Raw genomic sequence first — 19,877 nt, forward strand, 5'->3', positions numbered from 1 at the left:
AAAAAAAACAAAATAACAAATAAAAACAAAAAAAAACGTTAAAGTATTAAAATCAAACACAGCAAAACAACTAAAAGTTACAAAAAAATGAAGATAAAAATTCCTCAAAATTCTAAACCAGGGGTCCCCAAACTTTTTGACCTGGGTATGGGTTAAAAAAATTTGGCCGGGGGCCGGGCTGTTATATATATATATATATATATATATATATATATATATATATATATATATATATATATATATATATATATATATATATATATATATATATATATATATATATATATATATAAATATATACTGTATATATATTCCTCGCGCACTAATTGACTGAAAGAACGCGCACTTGCCACGCGCTCGCGCCGCAGTGTCGGGCGGGTGTTATGATGTCATGTTATCGATGGGAAAATGCATTTTTAGACAGTATGATTTGCCTGAGCGGCTAGGAGACATCGAGAGTAACAAGCGAGAACAGATTAAAAAATAAATAAATATATTTAAAAAAAAACTTTTATTTTTTTACTTGGGACTCCCCGCGGGCCGGATTTTGGACGAAGGCGGGCTGGATCCGGCCCGTGGGCCGTAGTTTGGGGACCCTTGTTTTGAACATTTAAAAATAAAATACATTGTTTGTACTTTAACTCCATACATTGCCATGTTTTGCTCTTTTTACCCTCTGCATTTTTTTTCTTTTTAAACGACACAGGTGTCACATTCAAAGCCTCAGGCCACTTAAATTTACGTGGCCTGCAATAGCCTGTAAATAATGTGCGTCAATAAGGCATTTCCTCTTTATCAATACATGTATTTTCAATTTGCATATGCAAAAAGCTATTTGAAGCCTTTTTTGTCATTGAAACTCTTTTTAAAATGAAATTAAACTAGTTTTTCATCAGTTTGTTGTTAAACAACAATAATATTTGTGTAATAATATCATGAAGTGGCCCTGCGAGGGCTTCCGTAACTTTAACGTGGCCTACAATGGAGAAGAGTTTGATGCCCTTGTTTTAGACTATGTCCAAGGCTAATAAAAACAAATGACCCCACTTTGGACACCCCGGGTGTGACAACATGGTGAAAACCAACATATTACATGTGTTTCCGTTGTGGGGATCTGAAGAAATGACCTCTTTGTAAGCAGCTTTGCTGGAGACATGCAAAGAATATGTCCTACACATACAGTACTTACAGTACGTCATGGATATAGAATGAAGTGCATCTTGCATTTGAGCACAGAGAACACTTATTAGGTCCCACGCACGTTCACGTGAAGCCCGCCATCCTCCTAGGGAACATTTTATGACTTGGAAGGACTTTCCATAATGTGCTGCCAGAGAAGGTTCACTCATCTTTTCAAATGTCTCCAGCTACGGAACATCTGGAGACGCACCCTGCAACAACAAAAAAAAACTCTTCGGGGACCATGTAGGACTCATCATGTAGGACCCATGGATGAGCATGTAGGACCCATGATGTAGGACCCATGGATGAGCATGTAGGACCCATGGATGAGCATGTAGGACTCATGATGTAGGACCCATGGATGACTATGTAGGACCCATTGATGAGCATGTAGGACTCATGATGTAAGACCCATGGATGAGCATATAGGACCCATGGATGAGCATGTAGGACTCATGATGTAAGACCCATGGATGAGCATGTAGGACCCATGGATGAGCATGTAGGACTCATGATGTAGGACCCATGGATGAGCATGTAGGACTCATGATGTAGGACCCATGGATGAGCATGTAGGACTCATGATGTAAGACCCATGGATGAGCATGTAAGACTCATGATGTAGGACCCATGGATGACCATGTAGGACCCACTAGGGATCACATAGAACCCATTGGCCCTCATGTAGGACCCCATGAAGGATATTTCCAGGTTTCCACATGCGTGAAGCGTGTTATTTGCTAGGGTTTGGGTTCAAAACGCCACAATGGCGTGGGTCCAAGCGCCCAGGCTGGCCAGGGCTTGCTTGCTGCAGATCTGCTCCAAGTCCGCCTGCCTGCTCAGCAGTCCCGAAAACCCCGAGCCGAAGATGGAGATGAGGTTGGAGATGTTGGAGGTGTCCGTGTAGTCCGGGTGGCAGTACGCGTACTCGTCGCGCTTCGGCCGCTTACGCGAGGCGGAAAAGTCGCACACTTCCTCGGCGTCGCACGGGCAACAAGCGCCCAAGTCCACCTTCCGCTTCTTGACGGGCGGCTGCGCGCCCTGGCCGGCCTGCGGCGCGTCGCGGCAGCGGCAGTCCTGGTGGAGGTAGCCGTTCTCCACCGTCGTCACCACATGCGTGTCCAGGTCCAACACGGTGGTTTTGTTGCAGTTGTCGGCGGGGGTCTGCTCACCGGAGACGTCCACGCAGCAGCTCCGGTAGCAGGATTCCGGGTCTTTACCGGGGAGGGCGCTCGCCACCCGGCCGTGCGCCGCCACCGCCGCCGCATCGCCGCAGCAAGCCGCCCGCGTCTGCTCCTCCTCCTCCTCCTCGTCGTCCACGTCCAGCGGGTCCAGCTCCTGGATCTCGTTGCAGACCGCCATCACCTCCTCGTACTGCTGCATCTGGTAGATCTCGGCGTACTTCTCCTTGATGTAAAGCTGCCGCGCGTTCCTCAGCACATAGGAGACCAGCAGGTTTTTGTGCAGCTTGATGCCTCCACGCTGCGTCCTGGAGTTGTGGATCTTCATGAGGGAAATGGAGATCAGGCTTTGCGCGTCCACGGCGCATTCCGCGGTGTGGATCATAATTGTCAAGTTTTTTCCCCCCTCCCCTCAGTGACTTTTTCACTTTAAGCTTGAGGAGAAAAGGTCCCAGTCAGCGCTGTGGAAGAACATCGGACACAGAAGTCTCCTCCTCTGAGCTCCGGCTCGCAATCATCTGCCGATGCCGTGAAGCCACAAGATAAATACGCAGACGCAAGTCCCGCCCCTCGCAGAGTGAACCAATCAGCCGCGCGGTAACACGTTGAGTGACATGTCCTGTCTTTGGAACTACGTCGCTCCCAACCAATCAGCTCGCGGCGGTTATTTAAATTCCACGCAGGCTGTAGATCAGGAATTTCCTCATTTCAGTCTCATAACTGAAAGTTCCAAGAAACGAACAACTTCCTCGTTGCTTCTAAACGAAGGGCCCCTCATCCAACTCTAAAGCCAACATTGTTGCCCCACATACACACTTTGGTAAGTTTACATGCACTAAAAAACGAATTATTGCATAGATTTGGTTGAAGTTAGATTTTTTAAAAACATATGTAAAAAAAACTTATTGGGTTTTTGACCTTTTAAAGGCCTACTGAAACCCACTACTACCGACCACGCAGTCTGATAGTTTATATATCAATGATGAAATCTTAACATTATAACACATGCCAATACGGCCGGGTTAACTTATAAAGTGACATTTTAAATTTGCCGCTAAACTTCCGGTTCGAAACGCCTCTGAGGATGACGTATGCGTGTGACGTAGCCCGACGAACACGGGTATGCCTTCCACATTGAAGCCGATACGAAAAAGCTCTGTTTTCATTTCATAATTCCACAGTATTCTGGACATCTGTGTTCGTGAATCTGTTTCAATCATGTTCATTGTATTATGGAGAAGGAAGCCGAGCAAGCAAAGAAGAAAGTTGTCGGTGCGAAATGGACGTATTTTTCGAACGTAGTCAGCCACAACAGTACACAGCCGGCGCTTCTTTGTTTACATTCCCGAAAGATGCAGTCAAGATGGAAGAACTCGGATAACAGAGACTCTAACCAGGAGGACTTTTGATTTGGATACACAGACGCCTGTAGAGAACTGGGACAACACAGACTCTTACCAGGATTACTTTGATTTGGATGACAAAGACGCAGACGTGCTACTGTGAGTATGCAGCTTTGGCTTTTTTTTGCGTATGTACGTAACTTTTTTTAAATATATAAGCTTTATGAACCTTGGGTTAGGTGAACGGTCTTTTGGGCTGAGTGATTGTGTGTGTTGATCATGTGTTTGAATTGTATTGGCGTGTTCTATGGAGCTAGGAGCTAGCAGAGGAGCTAGGAGCTAGCATAACACGTACCGTACCGTACGTGCGCGTCACGTACGTAACTTTTTAAAAATATATAAGCTTTATGAACCTTGGGTTAGGTGAACGGTCTTTTGGGCTGAGTGATTGTGTGTGTTGATCGGGTGTTTGAATTGTATTGGCGTGTTCTATGGAGCTAGGAGCTAGCAGAGGAGCTAGGAGCTAGCATAACAAACACGCAGGTGTTATTATGCAGGATTAATTTGTGGCATATTAAATATAAGCCTGGTTGTGTTGTGGCTAATAGAGTATATATATGTCTTGTGTTTATTTACTGTTGTAGTCATTCCCAGCTGAATATCAGGTACCGTGAGTATGCAGCCTTGGCTGCTAAACATTCGATAACTTGACCGTATGTGCGCGTCACGTACGTAACTTTTAAAAAATATATAAGCTTTATGAACCTTGGGTTAGGTAAACGGTATTTTGGGCTGAGTGATTGTGTGTGTTGATCAGGTGTTTGAATTGTATTGGCGTGTTCTATGGAGCTAGGAGCTAGCAGAGGAGCTAGGAGCTAGCATAACAAACACGCAGGTGTTTTTATGCAGGATTAATTTGTGGCATATTAAATATAAGCCTGGTTGTGTTGTGGCTAATAGAGTATATATATGTCTTGTGTTTATTTACTGTTGTAGTCATTCCCAGCTGAATATCAGGTCACCCCCGGCTCTCACAGCATCTTCCCTATCTGAATAGCTTCAACTCCCCACTAGTCCTTCACTTGCACTTTACTCATCCACAAATCTTTCATCCTCGCTCAAATTAATGGGGAAATTGTCGCTTTCTCGGTCCGAATCTCTCTCACTTCATGCGGCCATCATTGTAAACAATAGGGAACTTTGCGTATATGTTCAACTGACTACGTCACGCTACTTCCGGTAGGTGCAAGCCTTTTTTTTATCAGATACCAAAAGTTGCAATCTTTATCGTCGTTGTTCTATACTAAATCCTTTCAGCAAAAATATGGCAATATCGCGAAATGATCAAGTATGACACATAGAATAGATCTGCTATCCCCGTTTAAATAAAAAAAATTCATTTCAGTAGGCCTTTAAAGATGATATTAACATAGCCAAAAACAGATATAACATATATGCACCCCGCAACCCAGAAAGGGACAAACGGTAAGAAATGGATGGATGGAAACTCAAACCCGTAAAATTGGTTTTGTTTAAAAAATAAGTTTGTTTTTAAATTAAAAAAAATTAATACAAAAAAGACAACACCTGGCCACAATATGTGAATCATTATGGAGGTTAATTTGTGTCTTTATTACCAAAGATTTTTGTTGACACTGAATGAATGTAACTTAATTTTTTGTATATACAAAATAAATTCAGTGTATAAAACATGGGTTAGTACGTGTGCGGGCAGCAAGGTGGCACAGGGGTTAGTGCATGGGCTTCACAATACGAAGGTCATGAGTTCAATCCCGGGCTCGGGATCTTTCTGTGTGGAGTTTGCATGTTCTCCCCGTGACTGCGTAGGTTCCCTCCGGGTACTCCGGCTTCCTCCCACCTCCAAAGACATGCACCTGGGGATAGGTTAATTGGCAACACTAAATTGACCCTAGTGTGTGAATGTGAGTGTGAATGTTGTCTGTCTGTCTGTGTTGGCCCTGTGATGAGGTGGCGACTTGTCCAGGGTGTAACCCGCCTTCCGCCCAAATGCAACTGAGTTAGTACGTGTGCGGGCAGCAAGGTGGCACAGGGGTTAGTGCATGGGCTTCACAATACGAAGGTCATGAGTTCAATCCCGGGCTCGGGATCTTTCTGTGTGGAGTTTGCATGTTCTCCCCGTGACTGCGTGGGTTCCCTCCGGGTACTCCGGCTTCCTCCCACCTCCAAAGACATGCACCTGGGGATAGGTTAATTGGCAACACTAAATTGACCCTAGTGTGTGAATGTGAGTGTGAATGTTGTCTGTCTGTCTGTGTTGGCCCTGTGATGAGGTGGCGACTTGTCCAGGGTGTAACCCGCCTTCCGCCCAAATGCAACTGAGATAGGCTCCAGCACCCCCCGTGACCCCAAAAGGCACAAGCGGTAGAAAATTGAGTTAAAGTTAAAGTACCAATGATTGTCACACACACACTAGGTGTGGTGAAATTATTCTCTGCATTTGACCCATCACCCTTGTTCACCCCCTGGGAGGTGAGGGGAGCAGTGAGCAGCAGCGGTGGCGGCGCCCGGGAATCATTTTTGGTGATTTAACCCCCGATTCCTACCCTTGATGCTTAGTGCTAAGCAGGGAGGTAATGGCTCCCATTTTTATAGTCTTGGATGGATGGATGGTTTTTGACCTTTTAAAGAGGATAATAACATAGCCAAAACAGATATAACACATATAAACAAAAACCCGTAAATATCATTTGCTTTTGTTTAAAAAAAAAAAAGTTAGTTTTTTTAATACGAAAAAGACAACACATTTAATATGACCTGGCCATAATATGAATTTGAGTACTGTTTTTTAAATATTGAAGATAATTACTATTGTTTTTATTTATGAATCAAATATCAATTTAACTAAACATTCTGTTACAATGACTCTCATTTATATATTAGGCAATGGAAAAAAATATATATATATATTTATTTGTCATAATATGTTGGTGGTGAACCCCAAGATGCAGAGATGGCAGGCGAAGCGCAGGAACCCATGACTTTAATGTCAAAAGGAAATGCAGGGAAAAGAGGATCCAGGAACCAGGATAACAGGAGACAGCAAACAGGATACCAGGAAACCAATCATCGAGCCCTGACTGGAGGGCGAGGCAGGTCTAAATACCAGCCAGCTGTTTGACAACAGGTCTGGCCAGGCTGCCAATCAGCAGCAGGTGAGGGGAAACAGTGCTCAGGGAGACAAGCAGGAAATGGAACCAAAATAAGAGCGCTGACAGGAAATAAGCACCAACCAAGGAAACAACCCGACGAGAATGTGACAGATCGTCACAGTACCCCCCCTTTTAGGGACGGATTCTAGACATCCCCCCAAAAAACAAGGTTCAAAAGTCATGGGAGGGTGGAGGGCGGGGTTGCCTTGTGTCCCCGCAGCCAGCGAGGGAGAGTCAGGTGGCGGCGACACATTGAACTCCACTGCATCTGGCGAGGTGGGTGACCACAGAACAGCCACTCTCTTGGCCGATGAGGAGGAGATGTGTGGGCGTCTGATGGCCGTCCGCGCGGCAGGAAACAGGAGGCGATGAGTATGGCAGACGCGACGTGGGACAAAGATGACAACGCCGTAGGACGACCCGCCGGAGACGAGGAAGATGACGGCGCCGTGGGACGGCCCGCCGGAGACGAGGAAGATGACGGAACCGTGGCACAGCCCACCGGAGACGAAGAATATGGCGACGCCGTGGAACAGCCCGCCGGAGACGAGGATGGTGTTTCCAGAGCTGGAGCAGCAGCCGGCTGGGCTGTCAGCGTGTCACGAGCCGGAGCAGCATGTATTTGGGGCAGCACGGTGGTACAGGGGTTAGTGCATGTGCCTCACAATACGAAGGTCCTGGGTTTGATCCTGGGCTCGGGATCTTTCTGTGTGGAGTTTGCATGTTCTCCCCGTGACTGCGTGGGTTCCCTCCGGGTACTCCGGCTTCCTCCCACCTCCAAAGACATGCACCTGGGGATAGGTTGATGGCAACACTAAATTGACCCTAGTGTGTGAATGTGAGTGTGAATGTTGTCTGTCTATCTGTGTTGGCCTTGCGATGAGGTGGCGACTTGTCCAGGGTGTACGCCGCCTTCCGCCCAAATGCAGCTGAGATAGGCTCCAACACCCCCCACAAAGCGGTATAAAATCGATGGATGGATAATTTATTTTTTGTAATCTTCAAAAGTTTTGAATGTTAATTTTAATCTATTATAACATCAATATATTCAGCTTTTTCTTTTGTAACAATATCCCTATTTTTTTAATATTTTTCAACTTATTCAATATAATATTTATTTAGCACATCTTTTAATGTTAAATACTTGTTTTAGTTAACTTTGTAATGATAAAGACAATTTTATTTATTATAATTTTTATTTTTTTCATAAATTACATATCAATGAAATTAAACATTTTTATGACAGTGAGTCATATGGGTATTGTTTTGTATCACATATATTATGCGATGGAAAAATTAAATACTGTATTTTCAAAATGTTTTATGTAATATGTATATATTAAAAATGAAAATGTGATGCGAATAAATATGTATTTATTTTTTATATAATAAATACATTTTGATATTTTTGTCCTTGTATCATTATTTATAGTACATTTTGTTATTTAACATATTTTTAGTTATAAAATTAATACATTTTAAGAATTTTTAATTGTTTCATGTCATTTTTTATAAATTACATTAAACGTTTTAGTATTATGTATGTTCACAATATTTGCATGCGGCTAAATACAATAACCACAATATCAGAAACATTGTGAGTATATTGCAGTGCAGTTTTACATTAAATGAAAACCACATTTATTCCCAACTTTTCTCAAGTATTTATTTTTTTAAACCTAAATGTCATTAAATTTTGAATGTTGTTGTGGTGATTGAGCGTTTTCCTGTATTTTATATCATATTATATTATATTCTTTATAATAATTATAGTTCACACATTAATAAAACAACATGATGAAAATTTAACAAACGGGAAAACAATCAAAAAAAATTTTTAATCTTTTGATGCTTTGGTAAAGAGAAATTTCTTAGATGTACCTGTAGAACTAAGCAAAACCATAATAAAGTGCTTCACAATGACAGCAACAGAAACTAAGTGTGTTTCTATTATTCCTGTCTGACACATAGCATATTTTTCCAAATAGCAGTGAGACTACAGGTTGTTGGAACTACACTGCGAGACGATGTCCTCCTCTTTATCTCCACTAACTCAGCTCTCCCAGGTCGTATGTGCTCCTGCTTCTGCTGACACCAAAGCTGCTGCTGCATTCATTATTTCTAGTAAATAATCAGCAGTGACACCAGGTAACAGCTATTATTATGTGTAATTTCCCACACCCATCTATATAGTATACTATATTACTACGTAATTAATAGTATACTACTAATATAGTATGATTAATCCCATATCTCTTTTTCTCTTTATCACCAATAGGCGCGCCGGCTCCCAAGGTCCAAAGACTCCACCCTGGAAATGAGGATTGCAACCATCCATCCATCCATCCATTTTCTACCGCTTATTCCCTTCGGGGTCGCGGGGGGCGCTGGAGCCTATCTCACCTACAATCGGGCGGAAGGCGGGGTACACCCTGGACAAGTCGCCACCTCATCGCAGGGCCAACACAGACCAGTGATGGGTAAATAATGCCACAGTGACTCACTCGCTGTATTTTTGTATATATATAATAGGGGTGTGGGAAAAAATTAATTCGAATTCGACTCATGATTCTCACGTTTTGCGATTCAGAATCGATTCTCATTTTTAAATAATCAATTTTTTATTTGTATTTATTTATTTATTTTTTATTTTATTTTATTTTTTTTAAATTAATCAATCCAACAAAACAATACACAGCAATACCATAACAATGCAATCCAATTCCAAAGCCAAACCCGACCCAGCAACACTCAGAACTGCAATAAACAGAGCAATTGAGAGGAGACACAAACACGACACAGAACAAACCAAAAGAAGTGAAACAAAAATGAATATTATCAACAACAGTATCAATATTAGTTACAATTTCAACATAGCAGTGATTAAAAATCCCTCATTGACATTATCATTAGACATTTATAAAAATTTAAAAAAATGAACAATAGTGTCACAGTGGCTTACACTTGCATCGCATCTCATAAGCTTGACAACACACTGTGTCCAATATTTTCACAAAGATAAAATAAGTCATATTTTTAATTCATTTAATAGTTAAAACAAATTTACATATTTGCAATCAGTTGATAAAACATTGTCCTTTACAATTATGAAAGCTTTTTACAAAAATCTACTACTCTGCTTGCATGTCAGCAGACTGGGGTGGATCCTGCTGAAATCCTATGTATTGAATGAATAGAGAATCATTTTGAATCGGGAAAATATCGTTTTTGAATCGAGAATCGCGTTGAATCGATTTTTTTATTATTTTGAATCGAATCGTGACCCCAATAATCGATATTGAATCGAATTGTGGGACACCCAAAAATTCGCAGCCCTAATATATAATGTTTGTTTGACTTTTTTAAATTTTACCAAGGAATATCCCATCCATCCATCCATTTTCTACCGCTTGTCCCTTTTGGGGTCACGGGGGGTGCTGGAGCCTATCTCAGCTGCATTCGGGTGGAAGGCGGGGTACACCCTGGACAAGTCGCCATCTCATCACACGGCCAACACAGATAGACAGACAACATTCACACTCACATTCACACACTAGGGCCAATTTAGTGTTGCCAATCAACCTATTTCCAGGTGCATGTCTTTGGAGGTGGGAGGAAGCCGGAGTACCCGGAGGGAACCCACGCAGCCACGGGGAGAACATGCAAACTCCACATAGAAAGATCCCGAGCCCGGGATTGAACCCAGGACTACTCAGGACCTTCGTATTGTGAGGCACATGCAGTAACCCCTGCTCCACCGTGCTGAATATCCCATTAAGATTGAAAATGTGCAAGGGAGTACATAGTGTTTGTGTTTTTTGCACTGATACTGTGTTGCTGTGTATTAATAGTAATCCGTCATCTACTGGATTAAAAAAGTCCCTACATCCTCCGACTACTTGTAGTACAAGATGCAAGAAAGAAGCGCTTCCTAATAAACACAGTTTGGCGCTCCACAGTCAAACGACACAGCAGCTGTATCGGTCACATGTTTTTTCTAAAAGTGACATACACATACTTGCCAACCCTCCCGAATTTTCCGGGAGACTCCCGAATTTCAGCGCCTCTCCCGAAAACCTACCGGGACAAATATTCTCCCGAAAATCTCCCGATTTCCAGCCGGAGCTGGAGTCCACGCCCACTCCAGCTCTATGCGGACCTGAGTGACGAGTCGACAGCCTGCTTTCACGTCCGCTCTCCCACGATATAAACAGTGTGCCCGCCCAATCACGTTATAACATCTACAGCTTTTAGAGAGTGCACAACTGCGCACACAACAATGAGACAAATCAGAAGAACGAGGAAGATACAGCCATGGCGATGCCGACGACGAGTAAGATGAAGAAATACGCTTGTAAGTTCCAAAACGAATGGAAACAAGAATTTCAGTTTATCCAGGACAGTTCGAAGGGGAAGGGGTATGCTGCCTGTAAATTTTGTAGTACAGACTTCTCCATTGAACACGGTGGCCGAACGGATATACTCACTCATGAACGGTCAGCGAAGCACAAGGTGGCCGCAGCGCAGCTCCGCCCAGTCACAGCCCAGTGTTATGGGCCACCTCGCTAAATGGAGACCTGAGGGTGTAACTTATGCCGAGACAAAGATGGCTATGCTGATAGCTGGAAGCAATATCCCGTTCTCATTTGCGGATGTCTTCAACAAATCCGTGAAGGATATGTTCCCGGATTCAGAGATCGTTCGCCAGTACGCAAATGGCAAAACAAATAGTGAAAGGTAAGTCTTGTTGTTTTTATTTTTAGTAAGCAGCAAGCTGTGCTTCTGGCTGCAAAGCATTGCACTTTCAAGTACAACAATGAGTAGATGAGTGTTATGTGTGTATATGTGTAAATAAATGAACACTGAAATTCAAGTATTTATTTTATTTATATTTATATAAATAAATGATAAATGGGTTATACTTGTATAGCGCTTTTCTACCTTCAAGGTACTCAAAGCGCTTTGACAGTATTTCCGCATTCACCCATTCACACACACATTCCCACACTGATGGCGGGAGCTGCCATGCAAGGCGCTAACCAGCAACCATCAGGAGCAAGGGTGAAGTGTCTTGCCCAAGGACACAACGGACGTGACTAGGATGGTAGAAGGTGGGGATTGAACCCCAGTAACCAGCAACCCTCCGATTGCTGGCACGGCCACTCTACCAACTTCGCCATATATATATATATATATATATATATATATATATATATATATATATATATATATACACAGTATATATATATATGAAATACTTGACTTTTCATGAATTCTAGCTGTAAATATACTCCTCCCCTCTCAACCACGCCCCCGCCCCACCCCCGACCACGCCCCCCACCCCCAACCCCCATCATCCTGCATACACATCAAGGCTACGAGCAACACAGTGTCCCTTTTTGTGTTTTATAAGACATTGATTATTCAATATCGTTAGACCCACTCACTAATTGCAATATTTACCTTTTTCTTCTCTCATTTTCCATGGTGGTTTGCAACAACTCCAGTTGCTCCCTGCCCCCTTCTGCTATATCAGGGGTGTCAAACTCATTTTAGGTCTACTCCCAAGTGGGCCGAACTGGTAAATTCACGGCACGATTACTTAAAAATAAAGACAACTTCAGATTGTTTTCTCTGTTTATAAATAGAAGAAGCACAGTCTGAAGCGCCTATTTAGTGGCCTATTGGTTAGAGTGTCCGCCCTGAGATCGGTAGGTCGTGAGTTCAAACCCCGGCTGAGTCATACCAAAGACTATAAAAATGGGACCCATGACCTCCCTACTTGGCACTCAGCATCAAGGGTTGGAATTGGGGGTCAAATCACCAAAAATGATTCCCGGGCGCAGCCGCTGCTGCTCACTGCTCCCCTCACCTCCCAGGGGGTGAACAAGGGGATTGGTCAAATGCAGAGGACAAATTTCACCTCACCTAGTGTGTGTGTGATAATCATTGGTACTTTAACTTTAACTTTAACTTAAAATGTACAAATAATAATGTTGTTGGGTTTTTCTACACTTAAATGTTGCTTTATTTGTCGTTATTTATATTTTCTGAATAAATTATGTGATAATGTTCATCAGTCAACTCATTGGTGTTCATTTTCAATCTATCAGGATAAGAAATGTATATCAAAATCAAATTACAGTATGTTATTTATGTAGTTTGATCATTTTCCTCGACTGATGTACTAAAATCATGTAGTTTATTTTGTATCTACAAAGATACAAAGAATTGCTATTGCGACATCCAGTGGACACATTTAGAACAGCAGTTTTTTTCATTCAAAAATTTCAGATTGATTTTTATACTTAGCAAACTCATCACGCGGGCCGGATAAAACCTATTTGCGGGCCTGATCCGGCCCTCGGGCCGTACGTTTGACACCCCTGTTCAAGGTGCCGACTATCGAGGGTAAAGATAAAAGTGCACCAGTTAGGATTATTTCTCCCATTTGTTCCTCACACAGAATCTCAAAGCCCCCCCGTGTCGTTGGTGTGCAATTAAATAAAATAAACATATACTATGTAAATTGTGGTTCATAAGACATAAAGTAGTACTCAGTGACTTCACATCAACAGACAGACGTGTCTGAATAAAAGATAACGTTATCATCAGCATCATTGGTAGCAGGGTGCCTGAAGGCAGCATTGCAGTATTCTCCTAGACACCAATCACAGCTTCAAATGTTTGCCAAATGAGTGCAATAACCTGCACCAAACCTGTAGAGGCCAGTGCAGCCCCAGTTTTCTGCAGTGTGATTAGTATTTTGTTACTGCTCCTAAATTCTCGCCCCCAGAGGAGAAAGTGACTTCACAGCCCAGCAGAGCCTACACAGACATTTATTTCATGCAGGATGAAGGGAGGAGAACATGGCCGCGCCTCATCACGGAACCATCTTGAACGGCATGTCGGCTAATTTGTAGCTGTTGAATGATCAACATGTCATGCAGAATGGAGGTAGATTTTTTTGCAAAGACGAAAAACATGGTGATGAAAAATCACCCCTCAGAAGATAGAGGCATGCTGGAGAAACATTGCAGCATGGTCTAGTTTGTTTCCAACATGACCGCTACTCTATGTTTCTAAAAATAGATACTGTTTTTACTGCATGGAAAGGTCTACATAGATGTTTTCTGTATGAAAACATCAAGTAGATTTTAATGACGTACGCTGGTACCTCGTTTTTCCATAGTTATTTTTACCTTTAGTACTAATGTAAATCCAAAAATCCAATTTAAAAATGATAGTTATAGTTTTGCATTCAGAAAACAATGTGAAATACATATATATGATGAATGAAATGAACATTTAATATCAGGAGGAGAGAGGTGTTCGTACTAAAATTCAACATCTATTGTTTGTCAGCATGTTATCAAAGTGCTGACACTCGCAACTTTATTTGGCCCCATGGATTATCTTGCATATGTTTCAATTGCTGATATATTTTTACCACTGGCGTAAGGCGGTACCCTGGACAAGTTGCCACTTCATCGCAGGGCCAACACAGATAGACGGACAACATTCACGCCCACATTCACACACTAAGGTCAATTTAGTGTTGCCAATCAACCTATCCCCAGGTGCATGTCTTTGCAGGTGGTGCCGAGGGTGCAATCTCCTTCGGTGCTGTAAAAAGTGTAAAAGCATATTACACTTTGCTAAAAAACACCTCAAAATACAGCATTGAGATGTCGTTTTTTACTGAATAAAAACATTTACATAGATAATGGATACAGTATGATTTATTCATCAATAAATACAAAACCCAAAACCTGTGAAGTTGGCACGTTGTGTAAATCGTTCATAAAAACAGAATACAATGATTTGCAAATCCTTTTCAACCTATATTCAATTGAATAGACTGCAAAGACAAGATACTTAACGTTCAAACTGGAAAACGTTGTTATTTTCTGCAATAATAAGAAAATAAGTAAATAAATGTTTAGGGTTGTTCAATATATTTAAATTGCACTTGGTGTCACTGTTGTGTAGATCGTCTCGATGCACGAACAACGTCATTTCCGCAATAAGCGTCATTTCCGCGTCTTTTTTTCCGTAACAGCAGCACAGCGGTCGGCGGATAATAGCCCAGTCAAAGTCTTTTTTGTTTTTGCGCTCGATGTTGATGTCTTTCATGATGACGTGAACGCCATGGCATTTGTAGATGGTAGAAGGTACTGGAATAACGAGCGCAAAAAAGGTGTTGTTACAGGAAAAAGAAGTGGAAATGACACGGTGCTGTTATTGTCTTAAACGTAATCATAAAAACAAAACAAATGTCATCATATAGAAAAATATGTAGTGTTCATCGTGTGAGGTAATGCAAATACACTGCAAATAGCACCATGCAAATAAAACATATTGACCCACAAATAACCGTGCGACACTATAATTGGTTCAGGCTATCATGGGCTGTTATTGCAGACAAACAGGTGTTGCGATGTGACTGCAGACTACATTAGGCTACATTACGTTCCTTCATCCATGTTACGTACGGCGGGAGAAGAAGACAGCACAGATGCAGAGACGTCATTTTAGCTATATTTATTTAACAACAATATTATGAAGTGTGTAACTAATCCAAATATGTGTGGTGTGCGACTATGTGTAGTGATTAACTAAGTGTTACTGGGAGTGTTGAGCGATGTGCGGAAGTCCATGATAGGGCAAGGCAGGCTCGAAGGTCCAGAGACAGGCAGGAGGTCAGGGGCAAGAGCGAGGCGTCAAAAGTCTGTGTCCAGGCGGTAGGTCGAGATCCAAGAAGAGGCAGCCAGGGAACCAGAGGGGAATACGGGGAGACGAGACACACAGCTCGTCGTCAGGGAACGGAGGAATGCTGCTGGAACGACACGGGAACACGAGACGAATGAACACGGGGGAGGAGAAAACACAGAGAGAGAGAGAGAGAGAATGAGCATAGAGCTAGATATGACGGCTTACTGTACGGGAACAGGTCGCTACGTTCTGGCCCGGAACGCAGGTTTGCGCTGGCTTGAATAGCCCGGCGTCTCATCAGCTTCAGGTGTGCAGATTGCTAATTGATTGCAGCTGTGCACTGGCGCAAATGCTGCAGGAGTGGCGCGCGCAGGTGCGCTCAGCGCAGCGCACAGATGAATGCGCATTAGAATGCGCCCGGGCCGAGACAATCCATCCATCTTCTATGTACCGCTTGTCCCTTACGGGCTCAGCTGCACATGGGAGGAAGGCGGTGTACACCCTGGACAAGTCGCCACCTCATCACACGGCCAACACAGTTAGAAAAGATAGACGGACAACATTCACACTCACATTCACACACTAGGGACAATTTAGTGTTGCCAATCAACCTGTCCCCAGGTGCATGTCTTTGGAGGTGGGAGGAAGCCGGAGTACCCGGAGGGAACCCACGCAGTCACGGGGAGAACATGCACACACAGAAAGAGCCCGAGCCCAGGATCGAACCCAGGACCTTCGTATTGTGAGGCACACATACTAACCCCTGTTCCACCATGCTGCCCCACATTAAGTTCCTTACTTTTCTTTTATCCCGCGGCATCAACATCACTTTGATTTATTTTGTCAGAGAGAGATATGTACATATAATGTCCGGCTGAGTAGTAACTAAAAATGTTTTTCTTTGGAAGTGTTGTGAATGCCGTGCGCTGGGACGAGTGTCCGCGTGCTCCCAATAGAAACGAGGCAGCCAGCCAGGCACGGAAGAAAACTCCATGGCAACGCTGCTGTAACTTTCACTCACTGAGAAATGTTTCTCCGCTTGCATCAAGCCCGGTCGATGTCCCGCCCACGAGAGCCATATACCCCACTGTGATTGGTAGGTTTGTTCAGCTCCGCAATAGGGTTGTACGGTATACCGGTACTAATAAAGTACTGCGGTACTAACGAATCAAAAAGGGACCTATATTGCCCCTGAATAATACTGACATTGCTGGTAAAACGAGCAGAGGTGCATGTTAGACAACGCACAGGCACAGAGTACTTACAAGCAGAAACAGTGTGAAGACAGAATAGGGAGAATGGACGCATTTGGCTTAAAAACTAACAATAAGGTCGAAGCTTTGAACACGGAAGCGCTGCTCCCCAAACGGTGCTTTAAAAGTTAAGTTAAAGTTAAGTTAAAGTACCAATGATTGTCACACACACACTAGGTGTGGTGAAATTTGTCCTCTGCATTTGACCCATCCCCATGTTCACCCCCTGGGAGGTGAGGGGAGCAGTGGGCAGCAGCAGTGCCGCACCCGGGAATAATTTTTGGTGATTTAACCCTCAATTCCAACCCTTGATGCTGAGTGCCAAGCAGGGAGGTAATGGGTCCCATTTTTATAGTCTTTGGTATGACTCGGCCGGGGTTTGAACTCACAACCTACCAATCTCAGGGCGGACACTCTAACCACTAACACTCTAACCACTAGGCCACTGAGTAGGCTAGCTAGCAGCTAACGTCCATCCGCAGTCGGCAGTGTTTTAACTACTTTTAAATCATTAATCCTCGCCTCCATGGCGACGAACAAAGTATGTTTTTACAAGTATCGTCCCTGCAGGACGAGGAAGGGAGGGCATTCCAGAGTACTGGAGCCTGAATAGAAAACGTTTTATAGCCCGCAGACTTTTTTTGGGCTCTGTAAATCACTAATAAGCCGGAGTTCTTTGAACGCAGATTTCTTGCCGGGACATAGTCCCTCTTCTCTTCGCCAACTCCCTCATCGTCATGTGGATGTATGTGTCTGTTGTGATTTCCCTTCCTGGTTCGATGACCCGCCCTATCTTGCTCTGATTGGCCTGTTCGTAAACCAATCAATCATCATTGATTTTTCCGATATATACATACTTGCCAACCTTGAGACCTCCGATTCCAAGAGGTGGGGCGTGGTTGGGGGTGGGGCGGGGGGGGCGTGTTTGGGGGCGTGGTTAAGAGGGGAGGAGTATATTTACAGCTAGAATTCACCAACTCGAGTATTTCATACATATATATATATTAGTGATGGGTCCGGCAACACCGATGCATCGGCGCATGCGTCGAGCTCATAGAGCGATACCCTGTGTCGGTGCGCGTATCGCTTTTAGAAAGTCACGTGACCGAACACGAGCTGTTTTGGTCACGTAACCGCTCATGAGCTGTTCTGGTCACGTGACCGCTCATGAACTGTATCGCACTGACGCCTGCGCGCCAAACTGTGTTTATTAGGAAGCGGCGCAATCCGCGTTGTTGACGAACACCGTTAGGGCCGCTTGTTGTCACTGTCACTCAAAGTTGCATTTCAAAATTACACAGAATAAATGTGTTTATTTTGTTTAGAGATGGGTTTGATTTGGTGCGCGGCATATATTGGCTGTGCGGCGCACGGTGTGCGCAGAGGACGCTTGAGCACTGCGCAATTGCGCAGGCGCGCACCTTAGAGGGAACGTTGCTCACAGGGCACAGAGGAGGCGTCAGTGCGATACAGTTCGCGTATCGGTCACGTGACCAAAGCAGCTCATGATCGGTCACGTGACTTTCTAAAAGAGGTACGCGCACCGACACAGGGTTTCGCTCTATGAGCTCGACGCATGCGCCGATGCATCAGTGTTGCAGGACCCATCACTACTGTTATTAGAGAAGGTACAGGAATGACGGCGTGGCGAAGTTGGTAGAGTGGCCGTGCCAGCAATCGGAGGGTTGCTGGTTACTGGGGTTCAATCCCCACCTTCTACCATCCTAGTCACGATACATGTTCACATTATTTGACTGTATCTAAAAAAGATAAAAATATATTTTTATTTAAATGAAGATATGAAATAATCCTAAATGAAATACAATGACTTGGTTTATATTATTGTATGTACTAGGTCATAAAATCAGTGTCAGTTGAGTCGGTCCATAGGTTGCCTGTAGGGATTTTTAATGTCCAGCAGATGTCAGTATTTAGTGACACAGTATCGACACAGTATCAATACAGTTTTGCAATGTGTCGAAACGCTTCATGAGGCCTCATCAACCCATCACTAATATACATACATACATACACATACATATACATACATACACACACACACATATATATACACACACACACATATATATATATATATATATACACACACACACACACACACACACACACACACATACATACATACATATATATATATATATATATATATATACACACACACACACATATATATACATACACATATATATATATATATATATACATATATATATATATATATATATATATATATATATACATATATATATATATATATATATATATGAATTCTAGCTATATATATTGTGGTACCTGATTCTCACCAAGACACAGGTTTGGTTTTGCAGCAAGCCGAAAAGGGCATTTATTGCACAAGTCTTTTAGGAAGGGCAGGGTGTGGAAGTAGCAAACTTAAAGTGTCCATTAATAAACATAAATATCTCCCATCTGGGGCTCTCAGTCCTTCACACAGCACACTTCTTTAAAGGTCATAGGTCATTGCCTATAAAACGAGAGAAACACAACATAAGTAAAACATTTCACCAGTAATGTCTTTAGTGGGGAAATAGTGGATGTCTCACTTACCGCCTGATGCACCTGCCTTGACACAGGAGAGCCAGACCTGAATGAGGCAGAGTTAAGAAGGGTTTGTAGCTGGGCCCCACCTGGCCGCACAGCTGGTGCCACTTCAGGCTGATTGAGTAGGTACAGGGAATGTACCGCCCCTCGATGATGCGGCCAAGGCTGGGGCGTTGTCTTCCGTGTTCCACTCTGCCTCCATTCCCCGGCTCCTCCCCTGTGAGGGGCCTACCTGTCAGGCGGTGCTTGAGTGAGACTCCACAATATATATATATATATATATATATATATATATATATATATATATATATATATATATATATATATATATATATATATATATATATATATATATATATATATATACCTGTATATATTTATTTTATTATACATATAAATAAAAGAAATACTTGAATTTCAGTGTTCCGGAGG

At 43.0% G+C, this 19,877-nt stretch overlaps 1 protein-coding gene across 1 annotated transcript; it reads right to left on the reverse strand.

Annotated features, from left to right (window-relative positions):
- Positions 1–357: 357 nt before the first annotated feature.
- ier5l (immediate early response 5-like) lies at positions 358–2,840 on the reverse strand. The gene has a single exon (XM_062032005.1). The coding sequence runs from the start codon at positions 2,746–2,748 to the stop codon at positions 1,936–1,938; it is 813 nt and encodes a 270-aa protein (XP_061887989.1). The 5' UTR covers positions 2,749–2,840; the 3' UTR covers positions 358–1,935.
- Positions 2,841–19,877: the final 17,037 nt, after the last annotated feature.

This window comes from Entelurus aequoreus, linkage group LG21 (assembly GCF_033978785.1).
Source record: "Entelurus aequoreus isolate RoL-2023_Sb linkage group LG21, RoL_Eaeq_v1.1, whole genome shotgun sequence".
Classification (NCBI taxonomy): Eukaryota; Metazoa; Chordata; class Actinopteri; order Syngnathiformes; family Syngnathidae; genus Entelurus; species Entelurus aequoreus.